Below are 22,794 nucleotides of genomic sequence, written 5' to 3'. Positions count from 1 at the left end.
GCACTCGGAAAAGTCTGCGAATGGCACCCTCTGAAGGGAGCACGGCGGAGTAAATCGGCTGCGGCAATTCGAATCGTAAGCTTATCTTGTTGGATCGGTCTGGACCCCATAAGTGAGCTTGCTTGCAGTACAAATGTATGATCAGCGTTCTGGAATGTGACCCAGCAGTGACAGGAAACGACAGAAGAAAAAAAAAAAAAAGAAAAAGAACAAAAAAACCCCGAATTTTCTTTCCAGTTGTTCAGAAGCCCTTGGTGCTGAATTATCGTTCCAGTGTCGAGACAGGCGGGAACGCCGTAACGCTGCCCATGTTTTGGCTGAAAGCTGACTCCGAATAAAAGCAACTGTGTACGATAACAAAAGACCCTGAATCTCGGCCATTTTTTGCCTTGTCTTTTTTTGTCGTTACTGACATCCCGGTGTACCCAGAACTACCAGTAATAGTCTACATTTTCCTTCCCCGTATTCTCTCTCCCATTTTCGGGCCCGGCTGTAACCGCGAGCAAGTCATTAGGCCGAACTGTTTTCCACTTCAAGTTCCCACCTTGAAGCAAAGACAATAAAAAGAAGTACCTGTTTATGCAACTGGTATTGGGAAGCTACAAAAGTCGGAAGGCGCAACTTAGGCGCCATGTCAACGCAGGTCCCTGCTTCAAACGTCTCGATGTGACGGCCCTTGGCTCGCTCGCTGGCAAGCATATCCATGACATGCTATTGGTTATGTAAACGGACTACATTAGTCGTGGACGTCCTTTCTGACGTATGGTAGCAAATGATCAATTAAAACAAAGTTTCAAGGTGGCCTGAGATGTCTTGCTGCCGAATCCTATCGCGACTTTCCAAAAGCTTATTTCTTCAGACGACAATCACATCTGCACCTCGACGCTGGTTCTAGTTTCGATCCCCGCAATTCCTTCTTCTTGCGTCCCCCAAGTGCTACGTCCAACAAAGCCTATGCTTATCAGTAGTAGCAACCTCAACCGAGCTCACGGATAGGGCGCCCCAGAAAAAAAAATTGAGCATTGAGCTCCCTGGGATCTGGGTCCTGTGATCGTCCCGTTAAGGGGGGGCCCTTACGAGCCCACCAATTCCCTGCACGCATATGTATAGCATTGGGCTAGATACATAACCGGACGGCCAAGATTTTTTCTAGAAGAACGAGAGAAGGGGGGAAAACAATTCCTTCCCTCCTCTCCCGTACGTACTCACGTCAATTCCATCTATCCAATTATGCATGCAGCCAATGGAAGTCCCAACAGCTGCCCAAAAGCTGAATTAATTTGATGCGGCCTTGGTCGATCTTGTTATATAGCTTTCCGCCCCCACCTTTAAAAGAGAAGCCAAAAAAAAAGAGAGGAAGTCGACCATTGATGCAGAGACGGGACAACATCACAGCGGCGGCGCCTCCACCCCCGGGAGTAACGCCAAACTTTGCACAGCCCGAAGATGTGCTCTACACCATCAACTTTGTGACCCAGATTGCGAGCATGGCGCTCGTCACGCCGTTTGTCGCCATGCGGGTCTTGGTCAAGGCCTACATATCGCCACCGTTCCTGGTTGAAGATTGTACGTTTAGGTCGTTGTAAATGTCGTCATGTTTGCCGCTGTGGCTGTGGAGACTTGCTGACCTGTATACATGCGACACGGTAGATGTTTGTGTTTTAGCTTGGGTATGCATACTATTCGTTGATTTTTTTTTTGTATTCTATTATCGGCACTTGGGATTTCGACAAAGCATCTGACGTGATGACGACACTAGGTGCTTTCGACTGCATACAGTGTCACAGCAATCTTGAGTGAGTGTTACTTCCGCCTTGACCCTTTTGCATGCCAAGTCAAGCTAACATCTGTTCCGAGTGTACAAATTCGGGGGTGGCTACCATGTGTATGAGCTTAGCGTCGAAAAGTACGAGGGCTTCCTCAAGGTATGTCTCCCTTGTACCGTTTCTCGTCGCCACTGCCCAGAGCACCTGCTCACTCGACCCATGCACAAACCTCGACAGGCCCTCTACGCCGACACCCTCGTCTACGGCCTCAACGCCTACTTCACCAAGGTCGCCCTCCTGCTCGTCATAGCGCGTGTCTTCAACTCCTTTCGCAAGACGCGCATTATAACCTTCCTCCTCGTCGGCGCCATGGCCTTTTACTACGCCCCGATGCTGTTCCTCAAAATGAACGTGTGCAGACCGATCAGTGGCTTCTGGACGCCCCTCGCGAGCATGGAGCCGGGCGCGCCCGCCCCAGTGTGCCTGAACCAGCGGGCCATGTTCGTCGCCGACACCATCATAAGCGCCATCACCGACACGGCCGTGCTTATCATTCCCATCCCGGCCACCGTGAGCCTCCGGATGCCGTGGCAGCGACGGCTCAAGGTGTGGAGCATGTTGGGGCTGGGGGGAGTGGCCACAGCTGCGAGCATTGTGAGGCTGGTGATTGTGTTTACGTCGATACAAGAGTCGGAGGATCAGACGGTGGATTTTGTGCGGTTCAATCTGCTGGGGTTTGTGCTCCGTTTTCGTCTCCCTGTATCACACACACACACACACACACACACGCACATACACATACACATTCTACTCCCCTGTCTAGTGTGCATCGCGTGCGCAGTAAACTAACGGCAACCCGTCCCCAAACCCACAGCACCGCAGAAGTCGGCATCGGCCTCATATGCGCCTGCCTACCGGCCATCAACATAGTCTTTGCCAAGACCAACGAACAATCCGCGCATGCCGAGTCGGAAGGCAGCTCCCCCTCGGCATACTTTCAACGGCTCAAGTTCCTCCGCGGGAGTCGGCTCCAGACGGCGACGGACATGTCTTTGGGTACGCGAGCCAGGCCTACCACCACCGCCAACGAGGATGCGATTGAGATGATGGGCATCGAGGAGGAGTTGCAGTCGGATGGGACGAGGGAGGCGCAGTGGGCGGCGGCGGCCGGAAATCGTATCGTCCGTGGCAGTCGGCAACTCGGGACTCAACCAGAAGCAACAAGGAGATCTTGAAAAAAAAAAGAAGAGGTTGTTCGCGGTCCCCATTTCAAGCGTTGGAAAGCTTAATTCTTTTTTTATTTGCATATGTTTTTATATTCCCCTTGGTGATTCCCCCATATTATAGAAGTTTACATAACTCCGACAGCAAAATGGAATTGACTAATGATTAAATAGTTGTCTCCCCTTGGTACCGGTAACAAAAAGTCAAGGATACGGAATTGCCCAACCATGACCTGTGCTGGATTTACTAATATTTATCAGCTGCAATTTCACACATTTCAGCCAATGCCAAATGGCGGAGACGCTCGAGCGACCAGAAAATAAAGTCCCATAAAGTTGGCCGCCAGCAAAAATCCAAACAAAAAAAGCCAGACAAGGCAACGCCACTCCTTGTCTTCCTAGTAAAAGCCATCGATACCACTGCATCCCCATGCAAACTCGTCCAAGCCGGCCTCGAGCTGCTCCATGACCTCGTCGGTGAGGACGGGCCACGTCCCTTGGACGGGGTCGATGGTGCCAAAGGAAGCCCCGTCGCAAAAGGCCATCGCCTCGCCAACCGCCGGGTCGAACAGGCTTTGCTGGCCAGCCTGCTGCGCTGCGTACGGGTCTTCATCCTCCGGGTGGTGCCGCTGGTGCTGCCAGTCCATCATGGCCACGTCGGCCGGCGGAAGCACGTGCGATGCACTCGAGGTTCCCCCGTCGGCTGCCGCAGCGTCGCTCGAGGTCGTCGCCACGACGGTCGCCAGACTCTCGGGGTGGGCGCCGTCTTGTTCCAAGGAGCCACCACCACCACCACCACCACCACCAACCACCTGTGCGCCGGCTGCAGCCCCCGTCGAGGCGACAGTAGGCAGCGAGCTCCCGTGGTCCCGCAGCAGATGGTCCTTGAGTATACCAAAGACGACGGCAAACCTCCCGGCGTCGGGCATCTCCCTCTTGAACGCCATCAATATGTCGCTGCACAGGCCCAGCGCGCGCCTCGTCGTCTCGAGCACCTCGACGCCCACGCCGGCCCTCCGGTGCAGGCCCAGCGACACGCAGTAGATGACGGACAGGCCCGCGGCGAAGATGACCTGGAAGTAGCCCCTCGTCCAGGTGATGTGCCCGCCGCGCAGCATGCCGTCGTACAGCTCCACGACGCGCGCCGCGCACCCGTGGCACATGGCCAGCAGGTCCTCGGGGGGCCGGTCGTGGGAGCGGCGCGGCGCGCGGTGGATGGCGCCGCGCACCAGGAGCAGCCGGTCCTTCTCGAGCAAAAAGTCGTACCACTCGCTGCGTTCGTACAGCGACCGCGGCGACGAAAAGGTGGGCGCGTCGCGGCGCCACGCGGCCAGCTCGTCCAGGAACCGGTGCAGCTGGACGTAGACGTGGCCGGACGTGGTGATGCTGGCGGCGGTCGCGGTGCCGGTGGTCGTGGTGGTGCAGCAGTCGCTGCCGTCGACGGGGCTCACGCCGCGGCCGCTGTAGAATGCAGAGTGGATCTTGGAGCTGATGCGGCGCAGGCGGATGCAGAAGATGAAGACGGAGACTTCGGTCGGCGCCGCGGTGGGCTCGCGCGACGTCAGCTGGGAGAGGCTGGTTTTGCCGTCGTGCGCCGCGCGGGTGATGGCGTCGTCGCCGACGTCGACGGGGAGATGGGCGGCGATGTCGGCCTCGGCGATGGCGAATGGCCTCCCCAGTATCCCCGAGCTGTGGCGGTCTGAGATGTAGCATTCCCAAAAGATGCGCCGTCGGTGCTGCTCCTGCAGGGGATCCGTCCTTGACCTCGGAGGTTTGTGCAGGTCCTGCTCCACGCACTGGCGCATGCAGAACTGCGAGATCTCCCAGAGGGATGTCCCAATGTGGTAGTACTGGCCAAACCTGCAGACTAGTAGCAGGTTTTGTATGGCGTCGACGCTGCCGATCAGGGTTATCTGGCTCATGTACTCCTGCGCGGTGAGGTAGTATCCGTAGGGATGTTCCGAGCTTTTGCCCTATTTCAAGTGTTGAAATTTACATATTCAGCGAAACGGCATATCTCAAAAGTCGACTGCCTCTAGTCTGCAGCTTCCTGGCTTGCGAGGGTTGAAAGCCAAAAGAAGGTTCAAACTTTACTGACTTACCTTTCGATACCGCGTGACTGCACTTATGGAGAATACCATGAGCAGCCTGAAATAATCCTGTGGTGAAGGCGGCTGTGGCTGTGCGCCGTTATATATCCGGTCAAAGATGGCTTGGACATCTTGGCGGAGAAGAAAACTGTGGTGAATATGAAAGCGAGCAAAGCTTTTTTTGGATGTTGGCATTCAACTCATTCCAAGTGGTGCCGAGGGTGGAAATAAAATGCACATACTAGTTGTCAAGCAGCGCCGTGGCTTCCTCTCGAGGAGGCTGGGGAATACTAGATATTGCAAGCTCCGGTATTTGAGGCCTTTCGGCAAGTAGCTGCATAATCTGCGGTTCGTAGCTGCGCCATCTTGGATCCTGAAAGATGAAGCGCAGGAAACTAGAATAGACGCCATTTAGCATTTGAACTAAACGCTCCATCATCGTCTTGTGATTCTCAAATAAAAAATTACCTTAGACCACTCCCGTCGCCTACAAACCCACGATGCGCAGTCGGGGAATCCGAGACCGAAACTTGGCCGCCCGGAGTATGCTGCTCGTCTGTCCCGGTCCGCCGTCGCCCCACATCGCTGCCGGTGGCGGGCCTGGCAGGATTCTCGGCATCGGCTGCCGTCTCGGAGCTGGGCGTGACTATGGCTGCCCCGCTGGCGGCAGAGATGCGCCCTTGCAGCTCCCGCTCCCTCTCCTCGAGCTCGTGGATGAAGGATCTGTGGTAGCGCTCCGACGTGATGGGGTCGACCACGACGCAGGCGGCCTGGGATTTCGTGCAGCCTGAACACTTGGGGGCCTGGCGGTCGCAGCGGATCTTGCGCAGCTTGCAGCGCTGGCAGGCGGGCAGGAGGGCGTATTTGCTGGGGCTGTTGTTGCTGCTGTTGGTGTTGGTGTTGCTGGTACCGCTGTTGCCGACTTGGGCGGGCATCCTGGACGCCTATCTACCTACTATGTTACCTTGTGCTTGGCCTGGCCGGGGTGCTGGGCAATGGTGGTTGCATGTGGGCCTTTTGTTGCAACGGATGGGGTCTACTATACTAAGCAAATTCGTATAAGACGACGCGGTGGGTGATGTTTTGTTCGGTTGGGAAAAAAACGAGTATTTCCGCACTCAGCCGTCGGACCCCGCCCGAGATCTCCGACGCGGTCTGATGCGGTGGGGGCGGGTCTGTCGAATGGTGTTCTAGTCCCGAGCTCGGCAGAGGTCCAACGCACCATTGACCCCCTACTCGTGCAAAACTATCCGACGATTACAAAGCCAAGCTTTTGTCCGAGTAGTAAGCGAATGCACTACACACAGATTCCCAGATCTGGACTGCAACACTCGCCAAGTCTCATTCCAGTGTTGACTACTTCATAGGTATTAATACTCGAGGCAAAAAGTATCCAGACAAGCATCCAATCATGAATTTTTACCCAGTTCCCCCCGTGATCAAAGCCGAGTTGTGTCTCCGCATCCCAGACGACAAGAGGTGCATCGGCCAGGACTCAGAGTGGAGGGGTGGATTCGCCCGTAAATTCCAACACATCTTTCTCGAAGGTCCCGTGTACGACTCAGACGGTAATCTCTATGTCGTCGACATTCCTTATGGGAGGATACTGCGCATAGACGGCAGCAAAAATGTCACCGTCAGCTGCAAATGGGACGGTGAACCCAACGGATTGGTCGGTACAGCAGATGGGAAGCTGTTGATAGCAGATTATAAACAGGTGTGTTTCAACGGCTGGCTACCTTGGCTGGATGCTTGGCCAGTGAGCACCCATCCAACAACTGACCTTGGTTTCCCTCAGGGAATTCTTTCATTCGACCCTGCGGACGGCAAAGTAAAACCCCACCTCACCCGCCGCAACCTGGAGCGGTTCAAAGGCCCCAACGACCTCATCCTGGACTCCAGGGGGAACCTCTACTTCACCGACCAGGGCCAGACGGGCATGACGGACCAGACGGGCAAGGTATACCGCCTCTCCTCGGACGGACGTCTGGACACGCTCGTCGAGAACGGCGCGTCCCCCAACGGGCTCGTGCTGTCCGTCGACGAAAAGTTCCTATTCGTGGCCATGACGCGGTCCAACCAGGTCTGGCGGCTGCCGCTGCACGACAACGGCACCACGACAAAGGCGGGCGTGTTCTTCCAGTCCTTTGGCAGCGCCGGGCCCGACGGGCTCGCCGTCGACGAGGAGGGCAGCCTCTTCGTCTGCCACCCGAGCCTGGGGTCCGTGTTCGTGGTGGACGCCAGCGGCGTGCCCAAGGCCAGGATCGTCAGCGGGACCGACGGCGTCAACCTGACCAAGTGCTGCTTCGGCGGGCCGGAGCACAAGACGCTGTTCATAACCGACAGCCTCGAGGGCAACGTGCAAAAGGTCGAGTGGCACTGCCGCGGGGCTGTACCGGCTCCGAGGCTGAACAAGGCAAAGGCGTAGGGGATTGGTTCCAACATGAGCGGCAGAGATTTAGAGGCGTTTCGGTTATACGAGACCAACACGATGTTCAGGAAGAAACTCACCTCCTATAGCTCCGGGCCGGCGAGTTGTCGACCATTGGGTAGCAGAGGCTAGTGTCGTAGGAGGCTTCGATGATACCGTTGATAAAAAATAATAAAATCTCTGCCATCAAAAGAGCAAGAGATTCACTCTCTCTGACGAGAATGCCCAACGGCTTTGCTTCACACGGCGAAAAAGATCAGGAGCAGGCCAATAGCGCCGTGTAGCTCAGAACTTGGAAGAGCGTTTAGCGCCCTGCCGTTGCATATTTGTGTGCAATTTGCAAGTGGCTCGACGACGCAGAATCTTGTGCGGTCTCGCCAGCAAAAAAGATATTGGTGGACATGGTGACCAGAAGAATTATGAAGAACCTTATCGTTGAGAGACGCACCGTGTAGAATGTTTAAAAAGGACAACAAACATGAGCTGTTTGACTCGGTTAAGTAATGAATACATGGATTTGAGTAATAAATTGCACGGCTTGAGTAGTGAATTTGATTGGCTTTGCACTAGACTAGTGGTTTCCGGTTGTGTATCTGGGTCTTCTTTTCCAAATTTATGCTTTACTGCTTAAAAGGGGACGCAGAGTAGTGCCAATTGAAAGCTAGGGCGGTTGATCCCTATGACAAAGGGCTTATGACACTGATAAAAGATCAAGTCAATCTGTGCGAGTCCTGTTTATAGACGAATCCCATGCCTGCAGGCTGCTTGAAGCCCTCTACCTGCTCAGGGGATCACGATCTAGTCGTGTTGGTAACTGCAACTCGAAAAAGATTCATATTCTAACTTCAAGTCAAAGTCGTCAAGCTTTGTGCCTACAGCCCAAAAGCTTTTTTGAGTCGTGCACCCTCCGGATCATGAGTTTCGGTGCCAGAACATGCCTGACCTTTGAACGGCGAATGATGGTCCATGCATCGGAGCGGATCAATAATCCCCAATCCGAAAACAACATTCCCGCGTGGGACGACTGGCGCTGCCTTTTTGGTAACCTTTTCAAGGCTGACATGACTTGAGCTCTTGGCTTTCTAAAACACGTGGCATTTAGAACGTTTCAACGGGCAGCGACCGACTTATCCTCTACAAGGATGGTGCAGAAAAGCCTCAAGGCCAGTCAAGCGATAGATATCACTTCACCTTTTACAGCCCCAAAGGCCATACATTATCGCGGGTGGAAAGATTGATAACTCACTTGTGCCAGGGAGGATTACTTGAACAAAAAAAATACAGGTTCAAGTTCAAGTCACTAATGTGACGGGACTTTGTTGTTTAGAACTAGAATCTGGAACCCAGCCCACTGTCGTCGCTGGCAGAGGATTGCAATTTACTTGTCCGGGCTTTCACGGACTAGTCTTGACCGCATGCGGGACAATGCTTCATTACCTTATTATTCGGTAGGGTAACTTCAAGCTTAGCGTGTTACCAGCAATCATGAGTCGTAGATACATTTTGTGCCTGAGCTATCTTATAACGGCTGGCCAATAGTTAATCTTATAAAACCTGCTTCATTTCCTGCTTTTTGAACACATCTGCTAGACCTGATCATCATCCCAATATAATCTGAGTTGCACCAGCTGCCTCACGAACCAGAGCCAAAATGAAAGTTTTCTCCATCTTCTTCGTTATGTTGTCTGCCAACGTTCTCATTGCAACCGCCGACATATGCGATAGTCCATTACAGGCTTGCGTGAATTTTTGTGCCCCTCTACCACCGGTAAGTGAGGACGAACATTACGTCATGCTCTTTTCCATCAATCCTCGGCCATGCTCGATTCTCTGGTATGTTGTTTTCATGGTTTATCAGATTTTTAACATATATATGGATAGACCGTCAACAGTTGCATTCCCACCGACAGAGGGAGAGACTTCAAAGCAAAGTGTAGCTGTCCCGGGAGAGGAGGAGGAAACATACCACGGAGTCGGAGAATAAAGGCTTAATGATGTAAGGGCACCTCAAGTTATTTCCTTTCAGAAAACATGCGCGTTTGTCCTTGCGAAGTTGTGTATCAACCACCTAGCTCTTCCGGCTAATACATGATTCAGTGGGTGGGAGCAGAATTACCCTATACAAGCGGTAACCATAGCCGGGATATAAGTTATAAGTTACAACATCCCCATGGTGGACCCCTGGATACGGTGGTGACCCAAGCTGCTCAGCGAACAAGGACAACTGTCCTTCATGTAGAACGGTCTCTGAAGCAGAGAAATATCACCTGGATCAGAAAGGCAGCTTCAATGGCCCTTCAACGTTGTACTGAAGTCGTCTTTGAATGGCTCCGACGACGAGAAAAGCATGCACCCTGACCCACCAACATTTCTGGGCTGTTTTTATTGTTTCTTATCTACCCACTTGAATAAAACTTGTCTGCTCAAATCTGTTGGAATTTGAGAATTAGAAAAGTTTGAATGTATTATGACAACAGACTTATGCAAGATTGAAACCCTACTTACTTCTCGGAGCATTATCGTTGGATCCTAATCCCTCGTCTGGCTTTTACCGTAAGAGCTTGATCTTGCATCATCAGCCGAGGAAACTGCCACCTCTCCTGCTTGTATCTTCATGGGCCTATTCTATGCGTCATCGGCCCCAATGGACCGCCGTGCTCAAGAAAGGGAGAGAAGCCCTGTTGGGGTGGAGTTTCACGAATCCCGAATGCAGCAAACATTTCAGCAGGCGTGATCAAGTAGCAGCAAATTGAGAATACCAAGAGGCATGCTAGAGTCAGGGTTACTGTTCAGCGCGGGCGTGCTGACAATTGGTCGGGCGACAAGATGGCGACGCCTCCGCTCGCCGCAGCGACTCCCAGCGAGACGCCGATACCCTCTATGGACCATGGTTGAAGCACAGAGAAGAACATGTCAGATTATAAACGAACCGACTCGGGAAGCTCAGTCTACGATGCGAACTCAATATTCAAGGGAGTGGAAGGAGTGACAATGCACTAATCATGAATTGCACATCGGTTCCCGTCTTTATTGCATCGCCCTATTTGCCGGCCAGGCTATTTGCCGGCCAGGACCCCGGCTCCAAGCCCGCGCTCATCGTTGCCATCTTGTCCTGCTGATTGCGACCGGCAAGTCTCGCCTTGACCAAAGCCTTTTGAACGGCCAGCTGACGCATCTCAAAACAATTACACCGTTTCCGGAACCGCTTCTGCTGTGCACCCCTTCCCGGTTCAACCTGCCTTTCCCATTCTCCCCTCGGTGTCTGTGCTCAACACTGGCATGTGACCCACGCCCCGGTCTAATTCGACGTGCACTCATTTTTTGTCTGTTCCGAATCCGATTAATAACACCCCAACATCACTATCGCATGTCAAACTATGATGATAGTAGGAGACCATGAACAGCCCAAGTTATGGTTCGGGCGAAACATGAAAAGGCAAAGAAATGTACGTGAAGAAAAAAAAGGAAATCTGGTTTCATGTTTACTTACTATTTTCTTGCCAGTGCAAGACTGTGTGCATTCGTCCCTGAGACCGTCGCATATCCCACCAGCAGCAGCAGCTAAAAAGGCATTGGTAGTTATAGTTACAAAAGCTAATATGGAGAACTTCATGGTCGTTTTAAGATGGACGGGCACGGTGTTTGTCGAAGAAGGTATGGATAATAACTTGTAAACTGTTTTAGTGAGGAAGATGGGCTTGAAGAGGTCCGCAAACTGGGAAGCAAGTCGGCGAAACAAGTACTTTATAATGGCGGAACATTGCTAATTATAACAATGCCGTATCCCCGACGTTTTTTTTCGAAACCACCTTGTTGTCCTTCTTGAGAATTGAAACAGCTATTGAAACATCGTCAAAAGTTGCTTTCACAATGTGGGGTCGCATCCTGACGTGTCGGGCTGTGATAAATATGCCTCCTGATCTGCGTGCGACGTTCACAGGCGAGTGCAGTTGTACATGATGATTGCTGCAATTTTTTGTGGCGTGACTTTCGTGCATGCATTCATATCCCGCAGGTTCAGGAGGATAGATATGCACCATCTACTCGGAGGAACAAGCAGGCCAGTGTCAAGAATAGCAACAAGTCTTGATACCAAGTTGTTTCCTATTATGGACGACTTTGCCCGTGTGCAACTTTGCAAATAGCGACGACACTGAAACTAGTAGCAAAGGAAAGACAGAAAAATAGCAACAATACCTAGTTTGAATTGGTTTTCTTTTCCTTCTCTGTTGAACGTGGATAGTCCGTAAGTAGCTCTTTGTCGAAATAAAAGACGGCAAAAGCTCAATGCGTTTGCTAAACACCAATGGCTGGCAAAGAAACAAAGAGCCTATATCCGCGAGTAGCAATCACCATCGAACTTTTTGTAATAGACAATCTAACCTCACGTAAAATTTGCTGCCAAGAATTGAGCAAAGAAAGTCACCAATACACGCTTCACGAGGTTGATGGCTTCCAAATCGCCATCACAGCCAACCAATGAATGTATCAAGGAATATTCTGCACAATATTTTAACCTGTAGACAATTTTCGCTTTGATGGATAATACAGATACGCCCCCAAACACCACCCATTAACCCTCTCCACCAGCCCGACGCCACTCAATTAAACATGATATTATTCAGATTCTCACCCTCCCACCACGCGTTGCCAGTCTCCTCCTGCGGCAGGTTCAGATCCCCGATCCCCACCAGCAGCGCCGGGTCGGCATACAGCCACGGCGTCGTGTAAAAGGTCAGGCTGTCTGCCTGCTGCTGCTGGTCCATGATGCTGTGACCGGCGGCGGGGTTGCTGCTGTTGTTGTTCTGGTGGTGGTGGTGATGGTGGTGATGAGGATTGTGAGTCCCGGCGTTGGCAGCAACGACAGCGCCGCCACCAGCACTTGCCCCTCCCGCAGCCCCGACGACCCCGCCGCCTCCACGGTGCATGACGGGCTGCGGCCGGGTCGGGGCCTCCTGCCCGCCGTCGGCGATGTTGATGGTGATCTCGGGCGACGTGGCCACGATGATCTCGAGCGTCGACGACTCGGACATGTCGAGGGGCGGGACGACGGGGGCCAGGGAGGCGTCGAGCAGACCGCCGCCGCCTCCCTGATCGGCGCCAAACTGCGACGCCGAGGACGAGAACTGCAGTATCTCCCACATGAGCGGCACGCTCAGGTACATCTTGGAGGGCATCCAGTCGTCGGCGTCGATGCTCTCGGCCTCGGCGCCCGCCGCGATGAGGGCCATCTTGTCGAGGTTGCGGTCCTGATACGGAAAAGCAGGCTTTCGGTCAGCGTCTGGTGTTTGCGATGGGGTTGGCAGTGGGGGGGGGGGGGGGGGGGGGGAATTCATCAAAACTCACCAGCGCGCCACAGGCAGCAGAGTAGGGGATGAAGCTCTTGAGGAACTTGCGGCACTTGGCAAAGTCGGTGTTGGACTTGTGCTTCAGTTTGGCCGCGGCCGCGCAGCTGTAGTACAGATGCACCGTCGCGGCTATTGCAGCTATGTGACCAATTATAGGCTCCTGTCGAGCATGTCAGCAGGTCTAGTTCGCATCCAAGGACAGGTCGGGTCGCAGGGAGTGGGTTTCCCCTACCACCAAGGCAATCTGCTTGTCGACGACCATGTCAATCATCCTGACGAGCCACGTGGCGTGCAGGAGGGCCTGCTCGCTGGACCTCCTCCAAAAGGTATTCGGTATGCCCAGGTTCGGATTGTGCTGGGCACCGACGATATACAGAAAGGGGTGGTTGAGCACGGTGACGATGGCGTGGTAGACCATCTGCTCCTTGAGCCAGCAGGCCCAGTAGTCGCGGTTCTGCTTGATCTCGTCCTCGTCGCGCTCAAAGAAGCGCACCGAATCGTAGCGGTGGCACATGGGGATGCGGTTCTCCGTCTCCATAAAGTCGGACAGCACCTTGGCGTAGGGCGAGTCGTGCCGCCACGGCTCCTTGACCACCCCGTCGCGCGCGCAGTCTGCCACGTACCGTCGCACCTGGCTCCACACCCAGCCCAGGCACAGGCTGGTGTTCCAAATCCCAGGCTCGCTCGGGTTGGACGTGCCGAGCTCGTCTTTGGGGAGGGATGGGGCGCGGTCCAGGGTTGCTGCCACTGCCGACGATGCCGTGGATCCGTGGTTCTGCTCCGACTCGCGGAGTTTGTCGTTGGGGTTGCTCAGCTGGGCGTCCTGCCTACCGTACGACTGCTCCAGCAGCTGCAGGCTCCAAAACAAACGTCTTTTCCGGTCGGTGCAATTGTCTTCTGGCAAGTACAGGGGTTCCATGTCTATCATGGCGGAGCGGCATAGCTGGAGGGACAGTCCGAGATGGAATTGACCCAGGTGGATGTTGCCATCTGTAGGGCATCACGAGAATGCAAAACACGGGGTCAGCTGACCTTTTGTCCCCAGGCCAAACAGTGAATTACTTACCGATGAAGGCCGCATAGGCAAGAATGCACAGGCTCTCTATGGTAAAAAGGTCCACCGTGCCGTTGGCTATGCGCAACATTATGAGCGTCTTGGCATTGCTGCTGTAGAGCTGCGTGTTGACCCGCCGTCGAGAGAAGCGAGCCGTCAGTGCCATGATGCTGCTGGTTAGCTCTTCGGGCAACGTATCAAAGTCTCCAATCTCGTCCCGCTCAAAGCACCAAATGGGCTGGCGGTGGCAGTACTTGAAGTAGAGCTCCATGGCGGTGGCGACATCTTCGGGATGGAACCCAACCGATGATCCGGCGGCGCTGCCATTGTCGGCCGTACTTCGTCTCCTGGCCTGACCTTCATTACCCTTTGGTCTGCTACTTCGTGCCGGTGGTGTGGCCGAGTATGACCTCTCTGACGGATTACTCAAAGAATCCTCCCGTTGCTGTCGCTGCTGCTGCTGCTGTTGTTGTTGTTGCTGCTGCTGTTGCTGCTCTTGATGACTAGGGGGACGCGCTGGGTGGTGGCTGCTCGGTCTAACAACCTCGTCAGATGGTCTCCAAAGAGCACATTCCTATTGCGTGCGCAGGCAGTTGGTGACTGGGATCGTATTACAGGCTCGCCCCACTGAGTAGGAGATCCAGCTTGTCCTCCAGGTTTTGTAACCTCTCGTCCTAGTTGAAGGGGATTGTTAGATCTGTTTTTGCTATACTGGAAAAAGCTGGGCAAGGGCCGGAAGTGGATCGTGGGTGTGTTTTTATTGTTTGTTTGGATTTTGTTTTTTTAAATCCTTTGCAACTTACTGATCTCCCACTCTGGGAGTTTCTCAAAACCGGGTATGTACAAGACTGCGACAAACGTACACAGCTGGAACATGCTGGCTTTTCACCGGGACATCGTGTTTTCTTCCGCCTGGTGGGAGAGTAAAGGTAGGCATCAGTGTCATGTTGCAATCTAGTTCTAAGATCCCAGTGTGGAGCGGAGAATTGAGTAGGCCAAGAAAACAAAATCCCATTGGCAAAACCGACCTGCAGTTGAGACAGGCATGGTGCAAACGTCTTCTCCCTCTTGAACCGGCCGCTGAAATATTGGACGGTTCTGGCTCGGGAGGCGGCATGTCAATCCGACAAGCAAAAGAGAAAGTCTGGTTGAGGGCGTGCGGATTTTGGATTAATTAAAAGAAATTAAAAAGCAAAACAAAAACCCAGGATTCAATTAGAAGAGAAAAACAAGAAAAATGAAGCACGGATAAAACGATAAACTTCAAAACCGACGGCAAACTTTCGATGATGGTGCAACGGTGAATTCCAAGTTGTCGATTCGATGTATCGATATCTTTGTAACCCTTGGACAAGCAGCCGAAAGCCGAAACAAAATAAGCCACGGCTTGGCGCCAGACCCCGCACGTTTTTTCTTCTTACTTTGTGCAACGCGGCGTCCGATGCGGAGGGAGGGGAGGGGCGGCCAATTGTTTAGGTAACTAGATCAAGGGGAGGGGACAGCGCATTTAACAAAGCCTGACAAGGTCTAGCTGTCATCGATGATGCACGGGACCAAGCAGAAGACCCCTGTTTTTCTTGTTCTTCTCTGCAGTTATTATTGTGACCATGAGCTGCACGAGGAACTGCGCATGCGGTAGATGGCGCCCCAAAGAAGAAAAAAAGCAGGCAGCTTGGTAGAGTTGCTGTGGACGAAAGAGGAGAAGATGGAGGAAAAAAAAAGAGGCTTCGTCCGGACTAGAATCTACTATCTGCAGGTCAACCTTGGCCTCCTCTTGTCAGCCAAGGATTTCCAAGATAAGCAAAAGTGGAGGATGATTGTGAATTGGCGGAGGATTGGATGCGCTAAATCTCGATCGGGGAGCCCCTAAACCAGGTTTGCCGGCCGGCGCGATGCCTGCTCCAGAGTTTTGCTTCGCTCCATTGATCTTAACACGGATGCATTAACTCATTTTTGGGTCATATCAGCATGCATTCATTTGTTTCTCCCCTTTCGCTGCGTCAATCATCCCCGCTTTCGCCGTAACCATGGACAAAAAAAAACATACTTTCATAAACAAAAGAGATTCATAACAAAAAAAAACGTCCCCTCTCCGAAGAGGAAAGAAAGAAAAAAAGTCTATAGCTTCGCTACCACATCCACCAAATCCCTCATATCCGAATTTGGATACTCGGGGTTTTTCAAGTAGTCCGGCCGCTCCCGATCCCAGGCCCACCTCTGCTTCAGCTCGGGCGTCAATTCCCCGTTGAGCATCTGCATCACGCACTTGCCCAGCACCGGGAAGAACTTGAAGCCGTGGAACGAGCCGCACGTGGCCACGTACAGACCCTTGGCTGCCGGGTGAGGCGAGATGATAAAGTCGGAGCTCGTCGTGAAGGCATCCCTGTCGAAATAAGTTCGTCCGATATCAGCTAATGAAAAAGCTAAACAAAGCACGAGATTGGCGAATAATTTGGAAGAACGAAAAAGACAAAAATAAAAAACGAAAACAAAAATAAAGTTATAAAAAAAAAAAACTCACCAGCAAATCCTGTGCTTGGTCATCTTCCAGTTTTTGCTCTTTTCGCCGTACCACAGATCCTTTTGCTCCACAATGTCGGCCTTTTGCCTGCGCGACACGTTCCATTGCGCATAGTCGCTGGCCGGCGGAGGCGCCGATATGTGTCTCCCTGGCAGCACCTCTGTCATGTTGGTGAAGATCTTGGATCCCCACCATTTGAGCTCCCTGTCTTTTGTTGGTGGGAGAGTGCCGATGAATGGTTTACCTGGAGTTTTGCGTCCGCTTTTTGTCAGCCAAGACCTAGAAAAACAATACCAAAAACAAAAAAAAAAAAAAAAAAAGCAAGACGATAAATAGAACAGTCGTCATCCTACCATATCCCACATATCCCTGGAACCCCACCGGCATATCCGCGTAGGTTTTGTACTGCTCCTCGTCCAGCTCCGCCATGCCGGTCGTGATGCCGGCGGCCAGGATCCTATCGCCGGACCGCAGGGCATCGACGCCCGTGGCCGCCGCGCTCAGCTCCAGCAGCTTGGGGGTGTAGGCGCCCGTGCACAGGATGGTGCGGTCGGCCGTGAGGGTCCTCCCGTCCGTGGTCCTCACGCCCCTGCAGCCGCCGCGGCCGTCCAGCTCCAGCACCGCCGTCTCGGCCACCACGTACCTGACGCCCAGCTCCACGGCGCGCCGCGTCACGGCCCGCAGGCAGTCGCCGGCGGCGGCCCAGCCGCTCGCGCGGTTGACCAGCACCTCCTTGGCGCCGCTGTAGTCGGCGTCCTTGAAGATGCCGCCGTACAGCTTCTTGGCCTCGTCGATGGGGACGGCCACGATGTCGTCGCCGCGGCCGGCGGCGCGGTGGTGCGCCATGACCTCCTTGGCGTAGTCGCTGCGGCAGATCCAGTAGACGCCCGTCTTGTGGAAGTAGGGCTTCCACAGCGGGTCCGACTCGAACACGTCCTGGGCCTCGAGCGCCAGCCGGCAGTAGGCCAGGTCGTCGTAGTCGGCCCGCACCACCTTGTTCCAGTCCCAAGACGCCGCCACGCGCGACTCGGCGTCGGCCGCGTCCCGGTCCACCAGCGTCACGCTGGCCCCCGGGTGCGCGCGGATCAGGTGGTACGCCGTCGACACGCCAAAGACGCCGGCGCCCACGATCAGGTACGAGGGCTGCTGCTGCTGCTGCTGCTGCTGCTGCTGCTGCTGGTGGGTGTGGTCGCCTGCTGCGGGCATTTTTGGGATTGGTCGCCTCTCCGAAGCTGGGTACTGGCTGGGCTGGGCTGGGCTGGACTGGTCTTACCAGGCAGGCTTACTGCTGCTGTGGCTTCTTTTCTCTTCTTTTCGTCTCTGGGGGTGTGATGGCCAGGGAGGACTGCGTGTGGGGTTTATTGTGTGTGTGGTTTATTGCGCGCGTGGTTGGTGGCTTGCAAAAAGGGGCAATGCAAACACGGGATGAATAGCGATTCGCTTCCGTTCGCTTCCGGTTCGCTTCCTTGATTTGTTATTCCCGAAACACCTGTTTTTCTTTTCTTTTCTTGCCTTCCCTTTCACTGCCCGGAAAACGGTTTGGTTGGGCTTTCCGGCTTGTTTGGGTACCAATCTCGATATCCCAAGCCGACGTTGCATACCGTCCGGACTCGATGATAAGTAGTATGTAGATCGGCAGCTATCATTGATATCACCATGACCATTTTTGGGGCTCGTCCGCCCCGGCTGTACGGTCATAAAACCGCCCGGGTGAAGTGGTGTGATAGTGAACAATTACTTCCGAGATCGGAGGCAAAGGAGGGTCGAACTTGTGCCGGCCAAGGATCGAGAATGCCGGTCAGGTGATGACAGCAAACCCCGCCAAGACTTTTGGCGACCGTAAGGTGGGAGCGAAAGGACCCTTTTTTTTTCTTTTTGTCTGTCCAACTGTCTGATGTTCTAATCTTTGTTTTTGTTGCATGCCGATGCCAAAACGATCTGGAACGTCGGTATCAGTTTCTCCACATTTAGCCCCCAACCAGAGAGCTAAAAGCCCTGACTCAACCATGTCGAGTGTGCTACCACTAGCACTGGTGCTTTGCGGGGTTGCAACCAGTTCAGCGAGAATTAGACTAGAACTAGTCTAGTGCCCAAACCGGTAGTCAGCTGTCAAAAAGTCAACCCCAAGAAGCAAATAAAAAAATCCTTTTATTACCGGGAGCTCCGGCGCCGCCTGTACCGAGGATATGTTTACCACGTATTAGCTTAAACCGAGCCACCAATATCACTAGTCTTACAGTAGCATTGCAAAGACTCTTCCAAGACCTCCGAGAACCTCTGCATTGCATATCGGTATGGTATGCAATTCGCATTTTGAGAGCTGTTTAGAGTTCTAGACCGTTCCAGACGGGGCATCAGCAAACTCCCGAAGGCGCATGATGAACGCCACGTGCACCCGGAATACAAAAGACCCTGCATTCTTTGCTGTCAAAACTTCCCCAATTCGGGAAACTCTCAATGCTACCCAGAGAGACGGTCCAGAGAGAAGGAAGACGCGAGGGTCGGTGCAAAAAGCAGTCTTGGCGTCTAGGCATGGAGAGCTGCAGCCAAAAAGGTGTTTCCACCCTAACATTTGTCGCGTAGGTCGGGCTGTGCTAAAAAAGGATAGTCAGATTGGTTACTAGTTCTGGTAGCATACCAGATAGAAAATGCCACTTTGTTTAACCGGTCTGGCTTTCTTGGCGGCCCTCTTGGAACACGCTCCGATACAAGACGTGGGGACCGGTTGGGTGGTATGCAACACCTCCGCATCACGATGAACGAACGGGTTTTGGACCCTCAAAACAAAATGTCACCGGGGGGCGGATCCGCGGGGTGCTGAATTTACCGTATCGGGTAGAACTGATGTGGACACTGTTACCAACTTGGCACCGGGCAGCTCTTCTCTTTCTGGTGATAAGCTCATACGGTACTACAGTAATCCTCTCTTGTTCTCCAACTCGGCACGGTCCGTATTTTCACAAATACCCATTATCGGCGGTCTAGACCTTAGCCCGGGGCAGAGCAGTTGAGTCAGCCCCAGCACCGGCATGGCGTCGCTTATTCGCCGGTCATGTGACCGGACAGGGCCACATGTACCTCGCTACCTCCCGTCTGTCAGCGATATCAGTGACGTTCGGGGCTTGACAGGGTGTTCCCTGTCCTGGTCGAGATACCGTCGATGCTTGTTTTTCTTTTTGTCGTAAGGGGGGGATGGCAAAGGGCAACGGTTGGAAACCGTGACCTCCTGAACTACTCATTCAGCTGATGCCGGGACACGGACTAGCAGGCCGGTCGTACCTTTTGTTTTTTTTGGTGTGTAGGGGGGGAAGGGTTTGGATTAGATATATAGAGGGTGGAAGGCTTGCTATCAACCAGTCCAGGTCTTGTTTGGATCCCATGTACTGATATGCTAGCTAGATGCTGTGAATATCAGTTGAATAATACCCTATCGCAAGCTTGAAGCTTCTCAAAACGAACCCAGACCACCTGTTATCTAATATCATTTTGCTTGAAGCAATCACACAAAAAACAAAATGTCACTCTTCAGATCCTTCTTTGGCAAGCCTGCCGACGATGCATCATCACAGACGTCGCAGTCGTCTGAAAAGTCACCGGTCCGCGCCCTGCCGGCGTCGTGGTACACCTCGCAAGACATGTACTCGCTGGAGCGACGGGCCATCTTCTCGCGCAAGTGGCTGCTCACCACACACAAGGCGCGCATCCCCAACCCGGGCGACTGGGTAAAGTACAACGTGGCGGGGTACCAGTTTGTGATTGTGCGCGACCGCAAGGACGGCGAGATCCACGCCATGCACAACATCTGCCGGCACCGGGCCTTCCCCGTGGTGACCAAGGAGGAGGGCAACAGCTACGTCTTCTCGTGCAAGTACCACGGCTGGTCGTACGGCCTCAAGGGCAACCTGGCCAAGGCGCCGGGCTACCAAGAGATCCCGGGGTTCGACAGGGCCCAGAACGGGCTCTTCCCCATCCACGTCCACGTCGACTGCAACGGCTTCGTCTGGGTCAACATGGACGCGGGCGAGAAGCCCGAGATCGCCTGGGACGACGACTTCCTGGGCATCGACAGGCAGGAGAGGTTCCAGCACTACAACTTTGACGACTACGTCTACGACCACCAGTGGGACATGGAGGGAGACTGGAACTGGAAGATCCTGGCCGACAACTACAACGAGTGCTACCACTGCCCTACCTCGCACCCGGACATTCCCTCCATTGCCGACCTCAACTCGTACTATGTCAACACGGAGAAGGCCTACATTCAGCACTTTGGTGAGCCTACCGAGGAGCAGATTGCCAACGGCTTCCGGGTGGCCGCCACCTACTTTTGGCCCAACGCATCCATGAACGTCTCGTAAGTTTTTTTTTTGTCTTGTCTTCTTTCTTTTTGCAACCCCAAGAAAGCGACAACTCCCCCCCCCCCCCCCCCCCCCCCGCCAAACAAAAACCATGACACTAACCCACCACCCCCAACAGACCGCACTTCTTCATGATCCAGCGCTTCGTGCCCCTGGGCCCCTCCAAGTCGCAGATGCGATACGAGGTGTACCGCAACAAGAACTCGTCCGACGCCGACTTCAAGACCATCAGCGACATGTACAAGCGCATCATGTCCGAGGACAAGTACCTGTGCGCCAACGCGCAAAAGAACATCGACGCCGGCGTCTTTGTCAACGGCGAGCTGCACCCGGACCTCGAGAAGGGGCCCCTCTTCTTCCAAAAGACGGTGCGCGAGGTCGTGACGGAGCACTGGGAGAAGGAGCAGCGCGACAACGGCGGCGAGGAGATCTGGCCCGCCCGGCAAAAGGTTTCCGAAAAGGGCATCGGCGAGGCCACCAAGCAGGACGACAACTTTTGCAAGATGGTCGAGTCGTGCGGCAGGGCAAAGGCCGGTAGCATGGACGAGGGGAGGAGGATGTGTCTTGATGAGGCGATTGCGTTCTAAAGGGGGTGATTTGCATTGGTGTTTTTTTTTTTGTTTTTTTTGTTTTTTTGGCCTGTTTGATGCTGGCATGATGGGTTGATGATGGGTTGACGATGGCGTTTTGAGCGTTGGGAATTTACGTTTGTTCTTGTTACGATGTTTACATTTATTTGTTCAAGCGAGTTTTTGTTTTGGGTCATTCATTCATGTTTTGTGGCCTCTTGCATGGTGCCGGTGATCTCAGTCAGATTGCATACATACCTGCCTACATAGGTGCCTATCTAGAATGGAAATTGTCAAGTCGATTAAGCAGAAAACAAGAGTCTGCTCAATTAAGCATCTCGCAGATAAGGCCACCTGTTTGTATGCTTGATAAATGTCCAGTCATAATTAATGGAATGCGAAACTGGGCCCCTATGTTTCGATACGTAGCCCCGTTCAAAACAATCAACTCAAACTCTCCCGGAAAAAAGATTGGATGGCCTTTGAAGGTTTGTTCCGAACATCACCGGTCAAACCAAGAGATCAGGATGTCCTGGTTGCAGATTCAGGGGGGCCTAGATTTCAGCGGGCCAAGCGCCGACAAACGGACCTGAGCCGCCGTCGCTGTTGCAATCTGCTCTCAAGATAGGCTTCGTTCTTGATCTGGGTGGCCCAGAACATTGCAATGCGGGTGGGATGGGAATTTTACCTACCCAGATAGGCAATTTGGCTTTTGTAACTGGCTGCTAAACATGCACATGTTTTCTCCTGCAAACAGATAGCGAGTAAGCAACCGGCAGCTTTTGTCGATTGTGGCAGGACCGGCAATTGTCCCGGTGGATCCCCCAGCACCCGGGGGAGGGGGGCACAGCACAGTAGTAGTAGTAGTAGTAGTAGTATTATTTAACGCCGGGCTCGGCCCGGCTCATTAGCCGGCCGTTAGCAACCTCCCGAGGGGTATCTCGGCGCGCTTTCTATTTTCTCTATTTACACAGCGGAAAACAAGGGCATAGAAGCGAATCGAGCCTGACCGGGTTCGTGCCCGGTCCTGCTTACAGGTTTGTTCACTGACGCGACCCCGTGCCTTCAGGCGCACGGAGGATTCGTCTGACGGCAGTTGACGGCTCTTCATCGAGAGGGGCCTGTGTCCAAACAGCGGAGCTGTCGGTCGTTTGTAGCCATGGAGACGAAGTTCCCAACAAGTGTGGGCTCGACGGCACAGGCGGGTGGTTGTTGTCGATAGCCAGCCGGGTTATCCTTGCCACGGTAAGCGGGGAGGAGGTGGAGGGAGCAGGATTCGAACCTACGTTACTCAAGTAACAGCCATGGCGCTTAACCACTGCGCCATTCCCCCCAACGGGGCACAGCACAGGCTTGCAGGCATTCGTATCTCTGGCTACCTAGCAAGCTGGGTACCTTGGCTGGTATCCATATCTCAGAACCAGTTCTCAAAAC

General features: G+C 53.6%; 8 protein-coding genes and 1 pseudogene across 9 annotated transcripts; 4 read left to right on the top strand and 5 right to left on the bottom strand.

Annotated features, from left to right (window-relative positions):
• Positions 1–1,370: 1,370 nt before the first annotated feature.
• MGG_10803 (uncharacterized protein) lies at positions 1,371–3,001 on the top strand (the record flags this gene model as incomplete). The annotated part of the gene is made up of 6 exons (XM_003715572.1): positions 1,371–1,566; positions 1,651–1,670; positions 1,760–1,796; positions 1,858–1,925; positions 2,004–2,500; positions 2,641–3,001. The coding sequence occupies 6 exons, from the start codon at positions 1,371–1,373 to the stop codon at positions 2,999–3,001; spliced, it is 1,179 nt and encodes a 392-aa protein (XP_003715620.1).
• Positions 3,002–3,387: 386 nt separating this feature from the next.
• On the bottom strand, positions 3,388–5,247 carry MGG_15915 (uncharacterized protein; the record flags this gene model as incomplete). The annotated part of the gene is made up of 2 exons (XM_003715571.1): positions 5,092–5,247; positions 3,388–4,962 (listed from the first exon to the last, which is right to left on the bottom strand). The coding sequence occupies exons 1-2, from the start codon at positions 5,128–5,130 to the stop codon at positions 3,388–3,390; spliced, it is 1,614 nt and encodes a 537-aa protein (XP_003715619.1). The 5' UTR covers positions 5,131–5,247.
• A 73-nt stretch (positions 5,248–5,320) lies between these two features.
• MGG_15914 (uncharacterized protein) lies at positions 5,321–6,137 on the bottom strand (the record flags this gene model as incomplete). The annotated part of the gene is made up of 2 exons (XM_003715570.1): positions 5,548–6,137; positions 5,321–5,474 (listed from the first exon to the last, which is right to left on the bottom strand). Exons 1-2 carry the CDS (start codon positions 6,012–6,014, stop codon positions 5,321–5,323), a joined length of 621 nt encoding a protein of 206 aa, XP_003715618.1. The 5' UTR covers positions 6,015–6,137.
• Positions 6,138–6,331: 194 nt separating this feature from the next.
• Positions 6,332–7,633, top strand: MGG_10801 (gluconolactonase). The gene is made up of 2 exons (XM_003715569.1): positions 6,332–6,796; positions 6,878–7,633. The coding sequence occupies exons 1-2, from the start codon at positions 6,491–6,493 to the stop codon at positions 7,505–7,507; spliced, it is 936 nt and encodes a 311-aa protein (XP_003715617.1). The 5' UTR covers positions 6,332–6,490; the 3' UTR covers positions 7,508–7,633.
• A 2,703-nt stretch (positions 7,634–10,336) lies between these two features.
• On the top strand, positions 10,337–10,629 carry MGG_15913 (uncharacterized protein; the record flags this gene model as incomplete). Its single annotated transcript, XM_003715568.1, has 2 exons — positions 10,337–10,400; positions 10,484–10,629. 2 exons carry the CDS (start codon positions 10,337–10,339, stop codon positions 10,627–10,629), a joined length of 210 nt encoding a protein of 69 aa, XP_003715616.1.
• A 1,373-nt stretch (positions 10,630–12,002) lies between these two features.
• Positions 12,003–15,720, bottom strand: MGG_12424 (C6 transcription factor). Its single transcript, XM_003715567.1, has 6 exons — positions 14,941–15,720; positions 14,716–14,824; positions 13,925–14,586; positions 13,091–13,848; positions 12,857–13,018; positions 12,003–12,759 (listed from the first exon to the last, which is right to left on the bottom strand). Exons 3-6 carry the CDS (start codon positions 14,181–14,183, stop codon positions 12,112–12,114), a joined length of 1,827 nt encoding a protein of 608 aa, XP_003715615.1. The 5' UTR covers positions 14,184–14,586; positions 14,716–14,824; positions 14,941–15,720; the 3' UTR covers positions 12,003–12,111.
• A 5-nt stretch (positions 15,721–15,725) lies between these two features.
• Positions 15,726–18,143, bottom strand: MGG_10800 (sarcosine oxidase). Its single transcript, XM_003715566.1, has 3 exons — positions 16,787–18,143; positions 16,434–16,677; positions 15,726–16,295 (listed from the first exon to the last, which is right to left on the bottom strand). The coding sequence occupies exons 1-3, from the start codon at positions 17,637–17,639 to the stop codon at positions 16,031–16,033; spliced, it is 1,362 nt and encodes a 453-aa protein (XP_003715614.1). The 5' UTR covers positions 17,640–18,143; the 3' UTR covers positions 15,726–16,030.
• A 1,805-nt stretch (positions 18,144–19,948) lies between these two features.
• On the top strand, positions 19,949–21,378 carry MGG_12423 (choline monooxygenase; the record flags this gene model as incomplete). The annotated part of the gene is made up of 2 exons (XM_003715565.1): positions 19,949–20,787; positions 20,910–21,378. 2 exons carry the CDS (start codon positions 19,949–19,951, stop codon positions 21,376–21,378), a joined length of 1,308 nt encoding a protein of 435 aa, XP_003715613.1.
• Positions 21,379–22,621: 1,243 nt separating this feature from the next.
• On the bottom strand, positions 22,622–22,693 carry MGG_20038 (annotated as a pseudogene). Its single transcript has one exon. The product of its transcript is annotated as a tRNA-OTHER (tRNA).
• Positions 22,694–22,794: the final 101 nt, after the last annotated feature.

Source organism: Pyricularia oryzae, chromosome 2 (genome assembly GCF_000002495.2).
Source record: "Pyricularia oryzae 70-15 chromosome 2, whole genome shotgun sequence".
Taxonomy (NCBI): Eukaryota; Fungi; Ascomycota; class Sordariomycetes; order Magnaporthales; family Pyriculariaceae; genus Pyricularia; species Pyricularia oryzae.
This window is presented reverse-complemented; position numbering and strand designations above follow the sequence as displayed.

Bases quoted from the DNA above. Each gene is read 5' to 3' on its own strand.
- MGG_12424 (XM_003715567.1), bottom strand. From the start codon at position 14,183: ATGGAGCTCTACTTCAAGTACTGCCACCGCCAGCCCATTTGGTGCTTT. The intron at 13,849-13,924 runs GTAAGTAATTCA...GATGCCCTACAG, and splicing joins TGCCTATGCGGCCTTCATCG to ATGGCAACATCCACCTGGGT. The intron at 12,760-12,856 runs GTGAGTTTTGAT...TTTCCGTATCAG, and splicing joins CTGCTGCCTGTGGCGCGCTG to GACCGCAACCTCGACAAGAT.
- MGG_10800 (XM_003715566.1), bottom strand. From the start codon at position 17,639: ATGCCCGCAGCAGGCGACCACACCCACCAGCAGCAGCAGCAGCAGCAG. The intron at 16,678-16,786 runs GTAGGATGACGA...GCAAAACTCCAG, and splicing joins CCAGGGATATGTGGGATATG to GTAAACCATTCATCGGCACT. The intron at 16,296-16,433 runs GTGAGTTTTTTT...TTATTTCGACAG, and splicing joins ACCAAGCACAGGATTTGCTG to GGATGCCTTCACGACGAGCT.
- MGG_10801 (XM_003715569.1), top strand. From the start codon at position 6,491: ATGAATTTTTACCCAGTTCCCCCCGTGATCAAAGCCGAGTTGTGTCTC. The intron at 6,797-6,877 runs GTGTGTTTCAAC...GGTTTCCCTCAG, and splicing joins TGATAGCAGATTATAAACAG to GGAATTCTTTCATTCGACCC.